At 38.9% G+C, this 19922-nt stretch overlaps 1 protein-coding gene across 1 annotated transcript; it reads left to right on the forward strand.

Annotated features, from left to right (window-relative positions):
* The first annotated feature begins 13129 nt into the window (after positions 1-13129).
* LOC116319460 (1,25-dihydroxyvitamin D(3) 24-hydroxylase, mitochondrial) lies at positions 13130-19885 on the forward strand. The gene is made up of 12 exons (XM_031738800.2): positions 13130-13589; positions 13728-13918; positions 14045-14138; positions 14220-14313; positions 14802-14893; positions 15237-15348; positions 16203-16348; positions 17469-17635; positions 18312-18390; positions 18602-18799; positions 18899-19010; positions 19377-19885. Exons 1-11 carry the CDS (start codon positions 13332-13334, stop codon positions 19007-19009), a joined length of 1542 nt encoding a protein of 513 aa, XP_031594660.1. The 5' UTR covers positions 13130-13331; the 3' UTR covers position 19010; positions 19377-19885.
* Positions 19886-19922: the final 37 nt, after the last annotated feature.

Here is a 19922-nt window from a genome sequence, read left to right on the forward strand (position 1 = left end):
TTACCAGAAGTTAAACTGCCCTAAATGTTTTTCTTTTTCTTTCTGATTTTAAAAAGCTTGAAAACAGAGATGATAGATGAGAGGACCTATTTTGAAACACAGTCTCGGCAGTTTTGAAAGTCCAAAATTACGAAAAAAAGGGGCACAAGTTTACTGCAACAGAGTGCAGATCAGAGTCCTGCCATTTGAGACCTTGAGGAGGTGGTTCATGGAGAAATCGATAGTGTTAAATGAAATACAGTAGCAAAAACAGAGTTAGGAAAGAGCTGGAAAGCGGGTACAAACACAAGCACACACACACAAATTGGTTTGATTATGCACTGAGGGTTAATGATCAGATGGGCGGCCTCACTGATGTGTAATAACATCTGCAGCGAGGTCAGTCCCTCTCTGGCCCCGCTGGCCCCTGACAATCATCCGAGTCTGTCCAAACGCAAACACCACACACACCACATATATGTCATCCATACGTCAGTGTGACAGAAAAACAAGAAAACGAGAAAACATTACCTTGTTAACCATGTTCCTCACCTCTGTTTATCATAACAAGCCAGTATTTGCTAATTAGAAATATCCATTCACCCTACATTCTACAAGACTGTATTATCCTCTTTGAATTTGAAGAATTTTAAATTCTTAATGTTTTAAAGGAAGAAAACATTAAGTGTCTTATCAATCCATTGAATAAAGCTAGAATTACTTTTACTGTATATGTACAGTTATAAACTATATAATAGACTATAAATAAACTACATTGCTTAAGCTGTTTGTTTGGTACTGCATGTGTTGCATAAACATCCATAGACAGTGGTCACTTGCAAGTTTTACTAAACCTTGTATATACAGAAAATAAAATGCATTTCAAATGAAATGAAAAGGCCTTAGGGAATATCCTGAATTTTCAGTAAATAAAATGTTTCTTCCCATCAGGGATTCAAGGTTTGACTCTAAAAAAACAAAATGTTCTGTTGTGAGACCACACCGAAAACCTCCCAAGCAGCAGTATTTATCCACTTTATCCAAGAACACAATGTGCAGACGAAAAAAAAAAAAAAAAGCCTGTGCAAATTCTCAAGGACCAAGTGACTTAATGAACCCTGAGCTGAAAATATTTTGACAACTTTTGCAATGTTTCCAAGTTTGATAGTGAAAGATGAATGCCCTATAATGCAAAACTCATCTGGGAGCTCAAGCTGAGAAATCTTTAGTGGTTTATGTTCTGAATGGAGGTGTGATGTGATTGCAGTGACACGTGAAGCCATTATTCTGTATGATTTATACAACACTAAAACAAATCCCTCTTTATAGACCTCTTTAGAGAGGCTTCTTTAATCCACCGTTCTTTCTGTGAACTTCCGCTGTTCCTAAATCTGACAATGAATCACTAAAATCTAAGGGAACAAGTTCCAGACCTTTTTCCCTGGGGAGGCCCTTTTTTTTTTTTTAAAAAAAAACACTTTTGCCAAGTGATTCCTGTTTTGACTCCCCAGACTTCTGCAGTGAGTTTTTTTTTTTTTAATCATTTAATAACATTTATTCAAGTTAAGAGGAGCACTTGTTTATGTTCTAGGTGACTTATCCTAGCTTAGGTTTAATGTGTTGCTTTTTGCATTCCTCACATGCTATGTCTAGTACCTTGGGTATCAATGATATTTTAATTTAGATTAAGACACTAATGTGGCTGCTGCATCTTTGTGTAATAACATTTATAAATAAAAATGCATTAAATCATTAAAAGATGAAACTCTGGATCTAAAGCTAAGAGTCTGCCATCAAAGATGCTACATCATTGAACTGTTACTGTTGTTTTTTTTAATTATTTAAGAAATATTGCAAATATAATGAGCTTTCTGTTCCCAGAGGATGCTGAAAAACTTGACCATGCTTTTATTTCTTGTAGGCTTCACATTTGTAACGCAGCAGAATCCTGAAAAAGCGTCTAAATCACCTTCAGCTTACCCAGAATACAGCTGTTTGAGTTTTAATTAATTCGTTTATGGATTCAGCTGTTGAGTTTTACTTTTTAAGAAAAAAAAAACTACTGTAGCCTTTTCTTATTTTGTTTCATTATTTCACTTCTTTATCTCTGTCTATTTAGTCTTGCATTATCTTTATGATGTTACAACAGCAATTTCTGTGGTATCTTTGTATAGCAAATTGTGCTTCCATGTAAAACAAAATGTGCCATATAAATACAGTTTTGCTTGCATGCCCTACATATGTGCTGTCACACTGAGCATGTACACGCATCACATGCACAGGAAATGCAATAAATGAGACAAATATGCACTTCCATGGAGTGTTTATTGGGGGTAAAGGTGTTTCAAAGTGAAGGTACTGCATGTTATCACCGTGACACACACTTTGTCCATAGTGGCCATGGGCAAAGTGTGTGTGTGTGTGTGTGGGGGGGGGGGCATCACTTTCCACCCTGCTGGCACAGAAGAGGTCGACCAGTGCATGTTTTCTAGCTCATTCACTCATTTACCTACAACCACCGCCACCCCTGTCACCCCTCACACACGCATACACACACGCGCACACACACACACACACACACACACACGCACTGAGGTTGCAAGAGTTCAGAGCAGGGTACACAAGGACCCCTCTGAACTCAACATGCTGGCTTCATTCCAATGAATATCTCACCTCAGTTGCAAAGCTCATAACAGAGCAGAGTCTCCGTGCCCTCCTTACCTTGTACACCCACCCACACACACACATACGCACACATAAGTAAAAAACAGAGGTTAATATACCGCAGTGCTTTGCAAAACAACCAGTCTAGCCCTGCCCAAGTGTACTAAACAGCATTTTAAAACCCTCTTTTGATCAGGCTGCATGACTTCAGGGCTTCGTTTTCTCCAAGACATCAACACAAAGCGTCGGCACGGCGTGCACCCTGGCACCAAAGCTAGACAGATGTTGTAACAACCAGCATGAGTGATGAGTTGGTTGAAACCACATCAGACTTTGTAAACGTGAGTGAAGGTGATAGAAAAACAGGCACATGGAAAATAACAAGATTAGGAAAAAGCCTGGGAATGGTACTGAATCCCATTTGCAGTCACGCACACATAACCGGCACACATGTCAAAGCATGTATGTGTGAACTAGTGTGTAGCATGTGACACAGACTACACAGCCATACACTGAACTTTAGAAAATGAGTCATAGACAGCCTCTGCACAGATCTACAGCTCCAGTCCACAAAACACATTTCCAAACAATTGTCATTTGCTATAACATATGAAGCTTTTCAGTATTAATGTCATCGTACTTTAATGGGTTGAGTAGTTCAATAAAACTAAGAGTGAATAAGACACTAGTGATACTATTAGACCAGCATGCCCATCGTTAAGAGAGTCAGTGTGTTCATATTTTCTTGTCCTGTCCTGTCTACGTCAGCAAAATACATGGACGACATCAAGCTGTATGCGACGAGTGAAAGAGACGTCAATTCACTGATCCACTGATCCCTGATGTATCTACCTATCTATCTATCAAAGTTGTGGAAAGTCTGACTAATAGGTAGGTGTTTAGCCATTTGCTAAAGTGGGTGAGAAAGCCTGATGCCATGAAAATAAAGAAATCCAATGAAATTATAATAATGAGACAGATTCCGACTGTTGAATCATTTATCCAAGAAAGAAATCATAGTTAATCATAGAATTTGTAGTTCTTTTGCTGAGCAAGTGCAGGGAGAGGAACTTTGCTGTTAGATGGCATGGAAGTAGCACTGGGATTGACATATACTGTCTCAAAAAACAGCTAGAAATTTATTGACTACCAATACAGGCTCTAGTCTTATTTGTGGTACATTTCGCATTAAAAAAAATCTGTGGGAAAACTTACAGATTTGCAAAACACAGATTCCCCGCAAAAGAGGGCTACAGTTGTATAACAAAAAAATCCTTAATACATTCTTATAAGGAGTTGTTTGTGACACTGGTATGAACCTCAGCCAAAAACATTAAAAGTTGCTTACTTGGTGGTCTGAGCATGCACACACACATGCGCGTGCACACACACATGCGCGTGCACACACACACAAACATCTCATGAGATGTTGCACACACCTCCACAAGTATTATTGCATTGTTGTTTTTGTTCTTTTCTCCTTCTCTTCGCCCTAATAAGTAGACTTCACAAAGGCCGATCAAAACATTGTCTTGCACAACCTCCTTTTGTGGGAGCAAAAGTGGCTGTAATGACTTGTTTTCCCACATCTGAAAACCTTCCAAGTACAAAAAGCACAAACAGATTTTTCAGAAAGTGGGACTTTAAGCTACTGCACTGCCTCAACATGCTTGTTTTGATGGTTTAAATCCCCATTTCCGAGTTCCTCTCATCTGTTTACTACATCATTGAACCATGTAGTTTTTCTCCCAGTGAAACCTAATATTGTTACCGTCCGCAGAGGAATGTTTTTCACCCTGTGCGATGTGGGGCGTGTTCACATCTCTCTCTGTACTCTGTTTCCTCAACGTTTCTTTATGAATGAACAATAACACATGCCACATGTCATGAAAAAGTTACAACTTTTCCTGGAATTGTGCGTAATTGTACTTCTCTGCAGCCAAGTGTTCTGCTTATTGATGTAACAGATGTTAAATAAGAGCAGAACTGTCCATCATTCTATTGTAAACAGCACTGTCATCCACTCCGGAGGTGTAATGGTGTATTGCTCTTATCATTGGCAGTGTTTTAAAGTTTTAGCATCAAAACGGTTTAGTTCTTTCAGATTTTTGGTGGAAAGTTTCAGTGCTGACTGTTGATGTTGTCATTTATATGCCTTTTTTCCTTTATTTTGGATCTGACAGTTAACAAGGCAGTACTGTACAATGAAAAGAATGTAGCTGAGATTAGCTAGGTGTCTCTCAGTTTATGTCACTAATATACTGTATATAGTCCTAACATATATAGTATATTATTAATATTTAGTATAATAGCATATTACCTTCAACTCATAGGTCTAGTGGTAATATGGTATACTATTATGGGGGCATTTCCTTTAAACCTTTGGTCTAAAGGTACTGTGGCACATACTGTTTATGAGCAGGTAAGGAATTATTCTGGGCTGTATACTACTTTATGTACCAAAGTCCTTCATATATATTTCCAGTGATCTCCAATCATAAATGTTTTGTCCTCATATAATAGCTCACACCCAGCATTCCTTTCAGAGCAAGTAGAAAAGATAACATGTCATAATTTCAGTGAACTTGTCAACTGCATGTAAATGCTCCCAAATCTCAGAATTTCCACATCCCAAGAATTTGATTCAGAACACCTGGTAATTCTGAATCCAGAACATTGCATTTATCACACTAGAGGAAGTCATAAGAACATGCTAAACTGTGCCCTTTCATGACATGATGGAAAACAAAACTCCACCAAGAGGCCAAAGTATGTCAGAGATCCCTCCTAACACCATCATACTGCCAACACTAGCCTGGACTACTGACACAAGCCAGGTTTGACACAGGAATTAATTCTGTTCATTGCCTTTTTCCTGAAATCGAGCTTCATCAGACAAGGAAATATTTCTTTTTCTAGTTTTCTAGTTTTCATCTTTCTAGTTTTGGTGAGTGCTGATCCAGTGCAGATGCAGTTGGAATTTGTCTTCTTGGCACAACGTCTTCTACGTTTGTAACTCCTGTACCTCAAGACTAGACAACAGCATCACTGTTGGCGAGAACTGGGGTTTCTGTTCCCTTCTGACCTCTTTCATCAACAGGGCTTTCTATCCACACTCCTGCTTCTTTTGGGTGCTTTTTGGCACTGCCTTGAGTGAGCCCCAGCACAGTCTCAGAAATAATGAGGAATCACTGAAACATTTTTAATGGGAGCTTTATTTGATGTTCCTGACCTGCATCAGCTGATTTAGTGACTCATAAGGGATTAGGTGTTTCAAACCCTTCATCAATAACAATAAAAAATATTTCTGCTGTACAGCACTTAGGTCAGCCGTGTATTGTTTAAATAAATTATGGTATGGTATGGTAACTAAAACAACAGTGTAAAGCAGAGTGGGCCAATATTCCTCCACAATAGTGTAAGACACTGATAAAGTCATAAAGAAAATGATAACAGTCATTTTGCAAGCTGTTGAATAATGGTTGTACATAATCTTTCACACATTGCTTCTGCATTTGGCTTAGTTTTTGGTCACTAATAATGACATAGTATATCATGTCTTGTTGTTGAGGTTGTTCAGTATTTGCCTAAACTTTAAGACCTGCTAATAACTGAATATATTTTTTTATTATGTTCTGATATGTAAAACCTTAAGATTGCTCATTTTATCATAACTGTACATGGCAAATTGAGAAATGCCAATCAACCTAACATCGGAAGTGCTCTTCAGAGCCATACTTGTTGCACCTGCACTCAAAGCAAGAATGATTGTTACAAAAGCATGAGTTGAGATACAGCATTAATTCTGAGCATGGTAATCCATCTACCTGCTATACATCTGCATGTTGTATAGCAGGTAGATGGATAATTGTTGACTATGACCATCATTTCGACAAAAAATTCTATTAGAAAGGCCAAAGATTATTACATGAATATACCTTTGTGTAGCGATAAGAAAACCTAAGGCTAAGTTTTCTAGTCAGCTGCATAAACAGTTTGAAGGGTTATTATATGGTAGGTTAATTTTCTTGCTCGGTGGCAATATGGGGCCGCTGAAGGATGGTTTCTTTAGTTCCTAACTGCTATGAAGTTCAAATGAGCCACGTTGAAAACTATTTGCCCACCGGACACTAAACCTTGCATAAATTTTGTTGTGCAACTGTTTTCTTCCATGCATGGGCTCCTTTGAATGCCCATAGGCACGCGGGCTGACAGGACATCAGTGCATGATGACATTTACTCAGAGCTTCTGTTTATAATGATAAGATAACGGAGACAGAGCACTGAGTTAATGGGGGCATTGAGGATACAGTATATCTGTCAGGGGGGTCAAAACTTTCACAAATTTACCTCTGATACCTCTATACTTACTGATAGCAAAAAGGTCAAAGCGTTCAAAAATGGTGACAGCTCACTCACAACTTCAGCTGAACTTCAGTACCTCACTGAATGAAGTTCAGTTAAATGAGAATTTAAAATACTAATTATTTTAAATGATTTAAAATTATCATTCAACATACTAATTTCACATGGAAATTATAGGGAAAATCAACAAATTACAGTATAATGTTCATTTTGGGTGACCAACATTTCATTGCGTGTGGATTTTTGTAAAAACAATAAATCTTTAGTTGCGGTACAAAGTGAAATATATCAGCGTAGAGGATTGATGGGTTTATGCTGTCAACAATCCCTGCAGAAAACATCATCAATCCAAAAACATCACACAAGTATGTCATAGTAAACACTGACCCAGACAAATACTACTGCACTTAATGCACTCCTTTGCTAAGTGGCCTATGCTACAGTCATACTTGTTAACCTATTGTTTCTGTGTGTGCACAAAGTAGGTCATCCCATAAAGTTGTACAGTAAGTCATTGTTTCTGGACTGCCTTTCACCAGTGGTCAGATATTCTTTGTTTTTTCAAGGTGTATCTGTACTGTAACCATCACAACAGAATGACAGGTAAAGATCCTCTCAGTGAGTTCATGACTCGTTCACTCATCAAATGACAAGCTGAAGAACAAATAAACACTTCACAGCACGTTACTTTAATGACAGATGAGCAGCTTTTAGAGAGCACATTCAAAAATGTGTGCGTGTGTGTTCTTTTTTGTCTTTTTTGTCAAGTTACAGTATGTTCAGCTCTCAGGGCCACTGTACAAACTGTAGACTATTGGATCACTGCAGAGTTTATTGCTCAGACTTACAGATCATGCTTACTTGTATCAGTTCATAGCTAATGCCACCTTTATTTTGCAGAGTTAGTACTATATCCTGGCAAAACAGTTTTTTTCCCATTTTTAAAACTCCACAGGATTGTTTTGTCTACGAGAATTAAAATATACTCTATACTATATTGGTGTATCTTATATGATGCATGCTTGCATGCTCTTTCTGGGACTGCATGGGTTCTCCCCAGGTGCTGTACCCCAGGTACAGGCATGTTAGTTTAACTGGTGTTTCTAAATTGGGCATAGGTGTGAACGTGAGCATAAATAGTTGTCTCTCTGTGTTACCCTTGCTATAGACTGGTAGCCTGTCCAGGGTGTATACTGCCTTTTCCCCTGGGGGCTCCAGCCCCTTAGACTATTTAATGTAATATAATTAACATTCCCAATGTGACTGTTTTTGCATACACTGACTTATTTTGTGAATGTTCTCCTATCATTTCTCTGAAAGCTTCCAAAGTATCTAAAAATCCATTCGATACCATCCTCTTATCCACTGCAAATTGATGGTTATTTTGTGAAATCCTCTAGGGACTGCAGTTAATAAGAGTACAATAAATAAATGAATTAAATAGTAAGCAAGACAGAAAACAAAATATCCAAGTTAATAGCACTAAAGATAAAGCAAATATGCTGGATTTTAAATCAGGTTATATTATCTTTAATTATCTTTTATATTGTGAACATTAATATGGGTTTGTATGAAAAATCCCAATTTGTAACTGTGGTGAAAAAACATAATAATAAGCTTTGAATGTTAGGGCAGTGTCCTGAAACATGTACCGTTACCATATCATCATTAATGTTTGTAATTAGTAGAATAAGTAGAATCAATACTTACTGTACATACATAATAATTCATGTTTCAGACCCTAGTTCACTGTTAACCTGAGTTTTAAAGGACATTTTGCTCACGTAGTTCAACTTTGTCAACCGTACGCCCTCAGTGACCTCTGCATCTCTCATAGCAGTTCACCTCAGTCACTCCTACATTTCACATTTCAGAAACAAGCCTTGTGACTTCCCTGTTTTGCCAACCCTTACAGTTTCTTCAGCTTGCTACCTCCATAGAGGGTGGAGATGGGTCCGCCAACATCCAGGGAAACCTGACCCAGATTCAAGAAAGCCCTCCCTCCACAGACCTGAATGCATACAGGAGCCAACAGCAGCCTCAGTGTATAGGAGGAGGTCAGTAGGTTCACGGAGATCTCCTTCCTTATAGCTCCAGTGCTTTTCCCACATACTCTATCAATAGCAATGACCTAGTTTCCTGTAAATGCCAGAAATCTAAAGTCCACTCTGATAAATTAAAACAAAACAAAAGTTTGTTGATGTAACAAATCTACAGGTTTCCCAGTAATCATGAATTTTAATGCTGAATCATGGCTACACATAATGCGGCGCCAGGAAAAAAATGTAAAGAAAGGGCACAATAACCAGTAGACTTAAGTGGAGGGGTGCTTGTTGGATTATCCAAATGGTAATATATAGGTTCTGGGGAAGAGGGCACCTCACTTTCTGGGTCAGGCTGATGTGACTGCATGAGGCTTTTCCATCTCCACAGTCAATTTCCAGTAACGTCCTCCTCTGTATGCCTCTAAATTTTTTAAAGAACATGGTGGTTGTGTGGAGAACCTAAATGCATTTCTGTGGTTTCACATATGAATGTACATCTTTGTGTGCACACATGACTTACTTTTGTATGTACCTGTGTATAGAGCAGCCTCCACTTCAAACATAATCAGTGAACTCCCTGACCTGTCGCTCAATTTGGACATGCGCGTCTTTAGGTCATTAGGTTTGCTTGATCCGCGCTCTGGGGAGTTCGGGGCTACTTGAAAGGGCCGACCGGACCCTATCTTGGTTCATCACTTATCTCTCGCCTGCTGTCGTCACTACTACAAACCCTCCACTGACCTGACTGTAAAGAACAAAGAGTATTGACCTGCACTTCAATCAAAGTGATATCTTAAAGATGAGGCATGACTGGTCAGTGGGAAGTATTCAGTCAATTCTCAAGGCTTCAGTTTTAAGCATCTTGCAAGCACAAACAACAACAACAGTACGCTTGAGTGAAACTAAAATGAAAATGTAACTTAGCTTGTTTATTCATTACTTATTTTGTTTTCTTTTATTTGTCCAGCAAATTGATATCCTTAGCAAATAACTAACACAGAAATGCTGACGGTTTGTGTGTTTCTATTGGTGGGGCAAAATAACCCATAATACCCCGTAAATGAACCCATAAACCCAGTTTGTCCTTGTGTCTCAGTTAATATACTGCTTTATAAATACATTTAGTAATGACTCCCCGATAAATGCCTGGCACAAACGCACAACCTCCAGTACACATTTATTGCAATAAAACCTTCAGCTGCGTATTCTGCTCAAGGTCATAGGGGAGGGTGTTGCGTAGTTCTGTTTGCCTACACAGGACATTACAAGAAAACATGTTTTCTTTATGACTTGCACTATGCGCAGTGCCAACTATCTGTGACACTGCCAGTGTTTAATGTGGCAGCCCAGACCAGCACACTGTGAGGCTGAAGTCCTGAAGTGACACCTTGCACAACAGCCAACTGCTTTTTGAAATAATAGAAATTTAATTTTTTTAGACTATGTCTAAATCTGTCACGCACTTTTTATACGATATTAATTTGACATTGGATCTAAATAAATATTTAAGTATTAGAAATTTTCAGTACTCCAATTAATTGCACTGAATTTTTAAGAGTGTTATGCTGCAACTAGCGATCACGTTCACCTAATCAACTCTTTATAGTGTATAGAAACCAGAGATTTGTCTGTTTCAGGGCATGACCTGAGCTTCACACTGAAGAGGCTGGGAACAGAGACATGTGAAAAGAAATTTAAATAAATACGTCTTTGGACAAAACAGTCATTTCAGTTCCATAATGATGCTACTTTGATTTTTCTAAATAAAGGTATCATTTTAATGCGTCTAACATGCAGTAACGGGGCCAGAACAGGCCAGCCACAATTTCTAGAGCAGTCCACTGGATAATTTTGTGTGAGTGTGAGTCATTATTTATCCAAATTTTATTTTATTTTTTTGCCTGCATATTAATCCCTTTGCAGTGGCCACTATTACTATACAGTAGTGAAAATAAATGGAAAGTTTCTAGCTCTAGAAAGTTGGTTTTAAATACTATTTGTGATCTGTAACTTCTGTATGTGTAATGACACACTTACTGCATTTATTTGTCTCAGGATGCTCACTATATGATTTGTAAATGGACTGCGCCTGCCAAGAATTTGAAATTTGAAAGAGGAATTTGAAAATCATTCATTTTTTTTATCTATGAATTATTGCAACGCTTCTGTTGATCAAGCCTACTTCAGATTAAATTAGGTCATATGCTCCATAACCTAAAATGGGTTTGACACCCCTCATTTAAGCTACCCAGTAATGAAAGTAAATGCATTTTCAAGCAATTTACTTCTTTTAAGCTGATGTTTTTTAAGATCAGGTGTAAAAATATACTACAAATACTTGATTTTGTTCATTACAAATGTGACTATGCATAATGAGAAGCACTGCCACTCATGCAACAAAAACACTTTATTGAGACGCTTTGGGATTTTAGAAATGGTTAGGTCCCATTATTTTGCTTCAGGTTGAGCACATAGAGTTTGAGAGATGTTTACGAAGAAAAGAAGGCTTAAAAACAGATGTTATTAATCTACACTTAACAAAATCACTAGAGTCCTCTTTCGCAAGAATAACTTGACGGTTTGCACAACACGCATTTTTTTAAATTCTGAGAAACAGATGAGGTGATTGGTGCCATTCTCATGTCAGTATGTTAAAAATAAAAATCCAGCAAACAGACTGTTGGCTTAGCTTTGCATAAAGACTTGAAACACTGAGAAACAGCTGGCCAAGATGCAGATCATCTCTCTTTGTTTTCAGACTGACGTTTTTTATATATATATATATATATATATATATATATATATATATATATATATATATATATATATATATATATGTATGTATACATATCTATGTAAGAGAAATAATACGGTTTTCAAGAAGGTTGTGAGGTTTCTTTAGTGCCGAAGCGAAAGTTTTAAAAAAAAAAAAGTTTAAAAAAAACAAAAACAAAAGCATTTTAATAATAAAGTAGCACAAATACAGTACCAAAGCTGCCTAATATCATGTGGTACCACATATCAAACAGCATGAGTGGTCACCGTGTGCATTTGTAGGTGCGTGGGTGGTGTTTTTCTCGTTTTGGGGGGGATTGTGTGGGGTGATTAATATGTGCCTGCTACACATGAGACGACTTTTGCTCGCTCACCCAATAACCGGCAAACATCAGTTAAGAGTTCAAGGTTGCTCTGATGCCACCCGAGAGTCTGTGAATGAGCACTTTTACAGGGCAGCAACACGGGGCCCCAGGACATGTTATTTAAGTCATGCCAGCTCTGAGTGGGCGGCGTGTGCGTCTGTACTTGAGTGTGTGCGCTACATGTATGTCTATCTTTGTGAGGACCAATTAGCTTTAGCCCAAGTGAGGACAGTCCTCATTTGAGAACTGCGAAATACTGTTGGGGAGCCAGGTTGGAGGCAGGTATACATCGGGTTTGGGCATTCAGTTGGGGGGGGGGATGATTTCGCCATCAACTCGTTTCATTTTTCAAACTAAGGAATGTATCAGTTTTTTCATGCCTGTGTCTGGTGAGCTTCTTGTTGGTGGTGAAAAAAAGCAGAGACTGTGAAAAGTCTGACTTTGATTTTGATCATCAGAGGCTACAGAACGATCTGGAAATTTACGAATTAAATGTTATTTTTCAGCGGGCGACCATGGATGCAGGGACTTTTCCTGCAATAACGACTCCAATTCAGCGCTGCTGTTAATTGGACTATATAAACTACCCCATATAATTAGTACAATAAACGGTCCAAAAAAAAGCACTTTAAATGCCCACTTACCCCCACCACCTCTTTACCTCTCCACAAAGAACACACACTCCAAAACACCAACAAAGCAAACACACAAGCTGCAATCGGTCAAATATTTGCCCGGTGCAGAAGTGTGGCAGTAGTATTTGCTTTGCCAGAGTTTCGGTTCTTCCAATCACGGGTCGCTGTGAAACAGGTTCAAGCGAACCGCGTCACCTCCGCAGTGGCCTGTGTGTTTATTTATAAAGCGAGGGGGGGTCAGGGCACTTCCTCGGTCTATCTGGGGTCATACGATCCTCTCAACTTGGATCCATAAATGAATGGCGGGCTCGACGGCCACACCATGCAGGACCGGCCCCTGATTGGTTCCGAGCACGGCAGGAATAAACACTCTCGGGGTATATATAATGCGGTATGGAGTAACACTTTTCCAAGAAACTAGAACAACCTCTAGGTAATGAAAAAAGAGCTGCTGTTAAACATCGGAGTACTAACTGAGTAAAACATAAATAAATACAAAGAGGATGAGGGCGCAGATCCAAAAAGTTCCTCAGATAGTTGAGCTGCTGAAGAAGAAGTCTGTCGGACTGCAGCACTTCAAGCCAACATCATCGGTGTGCGTGCTGGAGGGGAAGGATGCTGCGGAGGCTGCGCCGTGTCCTCATGCTGCATTCAGAGCGCACAGTTTGGACGAGATCCCGGGACCCACCAACTGGCCCCTGGTCGGCAGTCTGTTTGAACTCCTGAGAAAAGGCGGCTTGACGAGGCAACATGAGGCATTGGTACAGTATTATCAGTATAACCATAAACACTCCAAGTATTTTTTTTAATCTAATAAAAAGTGACCAAAACAGATGTAATCACTTTTAATTGTATTTTCCATGACATTTTATAACTACTTGAATCTTTTTTTTTTTAAGGTTGATTATCATAAGAAGTTTGGCAAGATATTCCGGATGAAGCTGGGGTCTTTCGAGTCTGTGCACATTGGCGCACCTTGCTTGCTGGAGGCTCTTTATAGGAAGGAGGGAAATTACCCTCAGAGGCTGGAAATCAAACCCTGGAAAGCATACAGAGACCTGAGAGACGAGGCATACGGACTCCTAATTCTGTAAGTGGTCTTTCGATTTCTCCTTTATTGGTGCCTAAAATGGCAATAACTCACCAGGAGGCAGACTGAGGCGCAAGTAGAAGCACAAATGTTTTAAATTAAAACGCACTTACTTTTGTTTTGCAGGGAAGGAAAGGACTGGCAGAGAGTGAGGAGCGCATTTCAGCAGAAACTCATGAAACCGACAGAAGTGGTGAAGCTCGATGGCAAAATAAACGAGGTAAGACTCTGTTACATAAAGAATATATGCTTTTATTTGTTAGAGTTATCGATGATTGACACTTTCCTCTTGTAAAAACAGGTGTTGGTGGACTTCGTTGGCAGAATTGGAAACATCAGCAACAACGGGAAGATTGAAGACTTGTACTTCGAATTGAATAAATGGTCGTTTGAGAGTAAGTTCACTATTTTTGATTCGATTACTCGTTAAAGCTACAACTGGGATTTTTATTACAGCATAGATTGAGCTGCCGATCATTTTCTCGGTTAACTGTCTAATACAAAAAAGGTGGAAATTGAAACTCTTTAAAGAATCAGGTGTTACCTTTAAACGGTTTGCAAACCAGATAATTTACAGATAATACATTTAAGGTCGGGTAAGGCAAAAAAAAGCGCGGAAACTCTGATAAATGACGTGAATGTGGGGTTCAAAATGAATCATTATAAAACCGAAAAAACCCTAATTATATCTGTGACTATCAACCAGGTTATTTATAGAAGCAATATTTCAACCTGAGTTCTGCTATGATGTTTTCTGTCACCTGTAATGTTAAAAAAATAATCATAAACTAAAAGGACTTTGAGACATTGCAGACCTGAAACTCTCTTCAAAGCAAAAATCTGGTGTTCTGAATCTCACTTTTTGCTCTTTTTCACCTCACAGCCATTTGTCTCGTCCTTTATGGGAAGAGATTTGGTCTTCTGCAAGAGAAGGTCAACGAGGAAGCCATGAACTTCATCACAGCTGTGAAAACCGTGAGTATAGGAACACTGTGACTTGTAAGAGGGGACAGTTGTAGGACTGAAGCTGGCTCTCTCTGTGAGCCTGTGAAAACTTCACAGTTCATCAGGTTCACCAAGTGATGCAGCAGTTCAGTGACTAGCACTCTCACTGGGATTTACTGGGGCAAACCAATACCGTTAACAGATAATAAACAGATGCTTACAAAGGTCTCAGGGTAATGGGGGCAACAGTAAAGAAAAAGCTTTGAAAACAATTGAATCAGAGACTTTCAGCACGAGTGACGATGGATTACATCAGACTCCCAACCCTTTTCTCTCTGACTCTGTCTTCTCTTGTCGCTCTGTTTCTCTGTAGATGATGAGCACCTTTGGCATGATGATGGTTACACCAGTAGAGCTCCACAAGAGCCTCAACACCAAAACATGGCAGCACCACACCGCAGCATGGGACCGCATTTTCAGCACAGGTGCGAGTTTATGCCTTGCCACAAAATTAAAAAATTAAGATTCCCCCGCCTGCAGTAATTACTGTCATGGGGTACTGTTTGTCTCCACTCATCTGTAATGTTTGCACTTGTCTGAGCTCAGTTCCAGTAAGAACATCGATAGGAAAGTACAGACGAGGGTGGGTGGGTGGGTGGCGGTGAGATCTGAACTGTGTGCCAGTGTTTTGTGTACTTGGCACTCTGGTACTCAGTGTTGTAGTAAACTGCATGACCCATGAGGGAGAAATATGCCAAATATTTGTAGTAGCATACAGTGATAAAGAAGATTATGCTGCTTCAACCTCTTACAAATATTCACACATAACCACTTATTGTACCAACAATTGGAGTTTTTATATATTCAGTTTTCAGTACAGCACCAAAATATCTTGTCTTTAATATATGTCTTTCAGTCAGACGAGTTAGATTATGGATAGCATGTTATGAAAGGATAAAAAACAACTGACACACTTTCAGAAAACAGTAACAAAGAATAGCCCGAAAACAAAAACAAAAAAAAACTTATTCTTGTGTTTTACATATAAATAACTTCGTATGTACTTCACATGTAATCCTTACATCTAGAGTTACAATTAAAGAGGCATGACAGTTAGCCTTTAATATGTGTGTTATATGTGATTTCAAACCAGCACAAAAGCCAACAGAGCTCCAAGAGCAAACAATGTTTGTTTTTACTATTTTCCCTGAGCGCAGCTGAGAACATGACAGAAAAAATAAAGTAACAACCAAAAACCAACTTTTAAGTGCAAACAAAACACATGAGATTTGACTTTAAAATGAGCATGTTTACATCGTGCCTGTTTTTGTTCCCTCAGCAAAAGTCTACATTGACAAGAAGCTGAAGAGGAACGCAACCAGAGCTCCTGATGATTTGATCGGTGACATCTTACACCAGAGCAGCCTTTCAAAAAAGGAGCTGTATGCGGCCATCACCGAGCTTCAGATTGGAGGAGTTGAGACAGTGAGTAACATTTTACACTACAAACATATACATTTAATTCTCACTGAGGTAGTTAAAATCATGGACATCGCTCTCCTATTTGTCTGGTCATTACAGCAGTTTAGTATGAAAACAACACTAACATTCTGTCCAACAAACATAAATACATACCGACATCTCTAAAACTCAATACACTCAAACACATTATTTCTTATAAATTTGATTGAAAAAGAACACAGCTAACAGTTAACTAGAAATTCTGACTTCTCAAAGCATTTCTGACAGCTGACATTAGCCTGTAGAATCTACCTTTCAAGCAACTAAGAACTGGTAGCATAACTGTAGTTTTATAACTGGCCACTCAGTGGCGCTACTTAATGTCCGACAAGTTTAGTCCTGGTATTCTTTTTAACAATCGGGCCCCCTGGTGGTGTCACCCAGACACAACAATTTTATTTGTAACAATCCTTTTTTATTATGTAAATGGATGTAGTCTTCTATCAACCTCTTCAGTGAATCTGTAGTCGCCAGAATTTTTCTTTTATGTCACACTTTTACATTTTTTGCCAGCTCAGTTCTTACCACATGGTGGCACTACTGTTTGCGCAAAAGTGCTGCTGAAGTCCTTCGACTGGCTTTAACAGTCTCACAGATTAGTGATTTGTTGATAGAGCTGGCCACTTCTACCCATTTTTAAGGGCTGTTATATGCAGAAGGCAAAGAAACATAATGCTGCTGAGCTTTAAAGCCATTTCTGTCTATTGCAGCTTTCTGTTTAGTCACACTTTGCTAAACAAAAAACTGCAAGCTGCACTTTAACAGAACAAGCATGAGTTCACTTTTTTAATTTTAACCTTTCACCTACTTTCCTTCAAGTGGTTAAAGAAAAAAAACCTTGTAAACTCTAAAACAAACAGGCGCTGCAGTTTCAGTGCTTCAAAACCGGAAAATGAATGTAGTAGATGTAACTGAGGAGCCTTTGAGGAACCCAAAACATTCCATAGCTCCTTTCAGGACCCCACTGAGGAATGCACTCAGTGTAGCTGCCTCACTTAGAGACATCTCCTCGCTACCTCCTTATTTCAATCTCTGTCTCTCTGTCTCTCTCCTCTCTCTCTTTCTTGCTGTTTACGTTTCTCAGACCGCCAATAGCATGCTGTGGGTTATTTTCAACCTGTCACGTAATCCCAGCGCCCAGAGGAAGCTGCTGCAGGAGATCAGAGAGATCGTGCCTCCCGACCAGGATCCAAGTGGAGAGCACATCAAGAATATGCCCTACCTCAAGGCCTGCCTCAAAGAGTCTATGAGGTACATTAACACTGATAGTTATATTATGAGCAGCGGTGTAGTATCTAACCTTCCTCTCTGAAAAGTGCCAACCATACTCTGTTAATACAATTACATACATTTAGAAATCCAAACGAGTTTGGTGCAAGAGTCACACAAACAAAACAAATACTATCTGCATTTCCTATTAAGTCAGTTGGCGAATGAATGAATTACGCCAGTTAAAAGATCAGTTTTGTTTTGTTTTTTCTAAGCAGTCATTGGTCGTAAATCAGACTTAATGGTGGCGTCATAATTTTGGCTCGTACCACAGAGAGATTAAGAATGAAAACTCACACGCATGACTGCCTCAAAAACAAGCTCCGTGAGATGTGGTGGCATGACCAGCAACAACCAGCTTAAAGTCTACCATGTGGTCACATTTAAGTTGTTTCCTAGCCCTTGTAGGTTCTCTTTCTTCCTCCTTCTTTTGAAGTCACAAGTTGTCTAACATTTCATTTAAGTCCACCAACATAACCACATCACCCATGGAATGTACTGTACATGCCCCCCAACTGGAGATTATATCTCACCTTATTTTACCCTGTGAACAATGCCGGAATACGTTTATCTCCTGTTAAACAGCTTATACATACTGTAGTATGAGTATGGTCACGGTGTCATAATCTCATGTGTATTTTTTGTCTAATTCCTACAGGTTATCACCATCAGTTCCATTCACCAGCAGAACCCTGGACAAAGACACTGTGTTGGGGGATTATGCTATTCCCAAAGGAGTAAGTGGCTTAGACAGTAGTCGTCATACACCTGACATAAGCAGATTACATTCTTGTGAAAATTTACATTTGACTGATGTCTAAATGAGGTGTTTTAGAAAGAAAATCTGTTCATGTTCTCAGGCTTTAGTCTCATTATCTACTGTACTGCTTCGTTCATCTGTAAAATAGTGACAAAACCAAAAACTTATACTTTTTCCTCCATTCACAGACAGTGTTGATGATTAACAGTCATGCACTGGGCTCCAACGAAGAGTACTTTGATGATGGCAAGCAGTTCAAACCTGAGCGCTGGCTGCGGGAGAACAACACCATCAACCCCTTTGCCCACGTTCCTTTCGGCATTGGAAAGAGGATGTGCATTGGCAGACGGCTGGCAGAGCTGCAGCTGCAACTGGCCATGTGCTGGGTACGATCAGTGACTAAAACCTAAGTGGTTAGCTCAAGCTGGTCCTCAACAAATGCCATTCTTTGAACAGTTGTTGATTTTTACTTGTCTTTCTTACAGCTGGTCAGAGACTATGAGATTGTGGCAACAGATAATGAGCCGCTTGACGTCATCCATTCCGGGCTTTTGGTTCCCAATAGAGAACTGCCTGTCGCCTTCATCAGGAGATGAAGTAAGAGCAATTTTAAATTTCTAGACTTCTTAGGAGTTAGTTAAGATGGAAGTGGCACAAACATTCCCTAAATTACTCTGGCTGGCTACTGTTTGTAGCTTTATTTTAACAGTCTCATGCAGAGCCTGTTTGGACACAGCGTAATCTATGTTATTTTTGGGAGCTACAATTTCCAGATGTCCCCTAAATGCCTCACTTGCAGGCAGTGAGTTGCAGCCAAAACAAACAGAAACACACATGTTGAGATTCAGAGATGTAGACATAAAATCAGACTTTACATCCAAGTAGGATTTGCCAAATTATATTTTTTATTTCCATTTCCATCAAGTTCAGAAGAGCCCTAATTGATCTTTTCTTCCCTTCCAGGCTCTACATTCAGCTCTTCCGGACTGAGCAACAGAAAGGTGATAACTCTGTTGCCTGTCCCAATGGTCCAGTGACTCCCTGCATTGCTGCTCTGTAAATAAAATACAAAACAACAATTATTATAACTCTAATCTTACCACAAATACCTCAGACATATTTAAAACTATGACTGTTAATGACTGACCAAAGTACCAGTTGTTATGTACAAACTGAATATTGTACCAAGGCAGCTGTCCTCAAATCTTCGATCTCAGACATGTAGAATGTAGTCCAAGTATTTTGTTATGCTTTTTATTGTGTGTGTTTAGATATATATATATATATATATACATAAATATATATATATATACATATATATATATATTGATATATGGGTTATGTTTTTATGTTTCATTGTATATATAAAGCGCAATTATAATATTGCAAGATTGTAAGATTGTACATTGTTTTTTGAAGAGACATATTTTATTCATGGAAACAAATGTATAAAATAAACATATCTTTAAACACACCTTCTTTGTGGAGTTTACATGTTTTTCTTTTCTC

Source organism: Oreochromis aureus, linkage group 5, assembly GCF_013358895.1.
Source record: "Oreochromis aureus strain Israel breed Guangdong linkage group 5, ZZ_aureus, whole genome shotgun sequence".
NCBI lineage: Eukaryota > Metazoa > Chordata > Actinopteri > Cichliformes > Cichlidae > Oreochromis > Oreochromis aureus.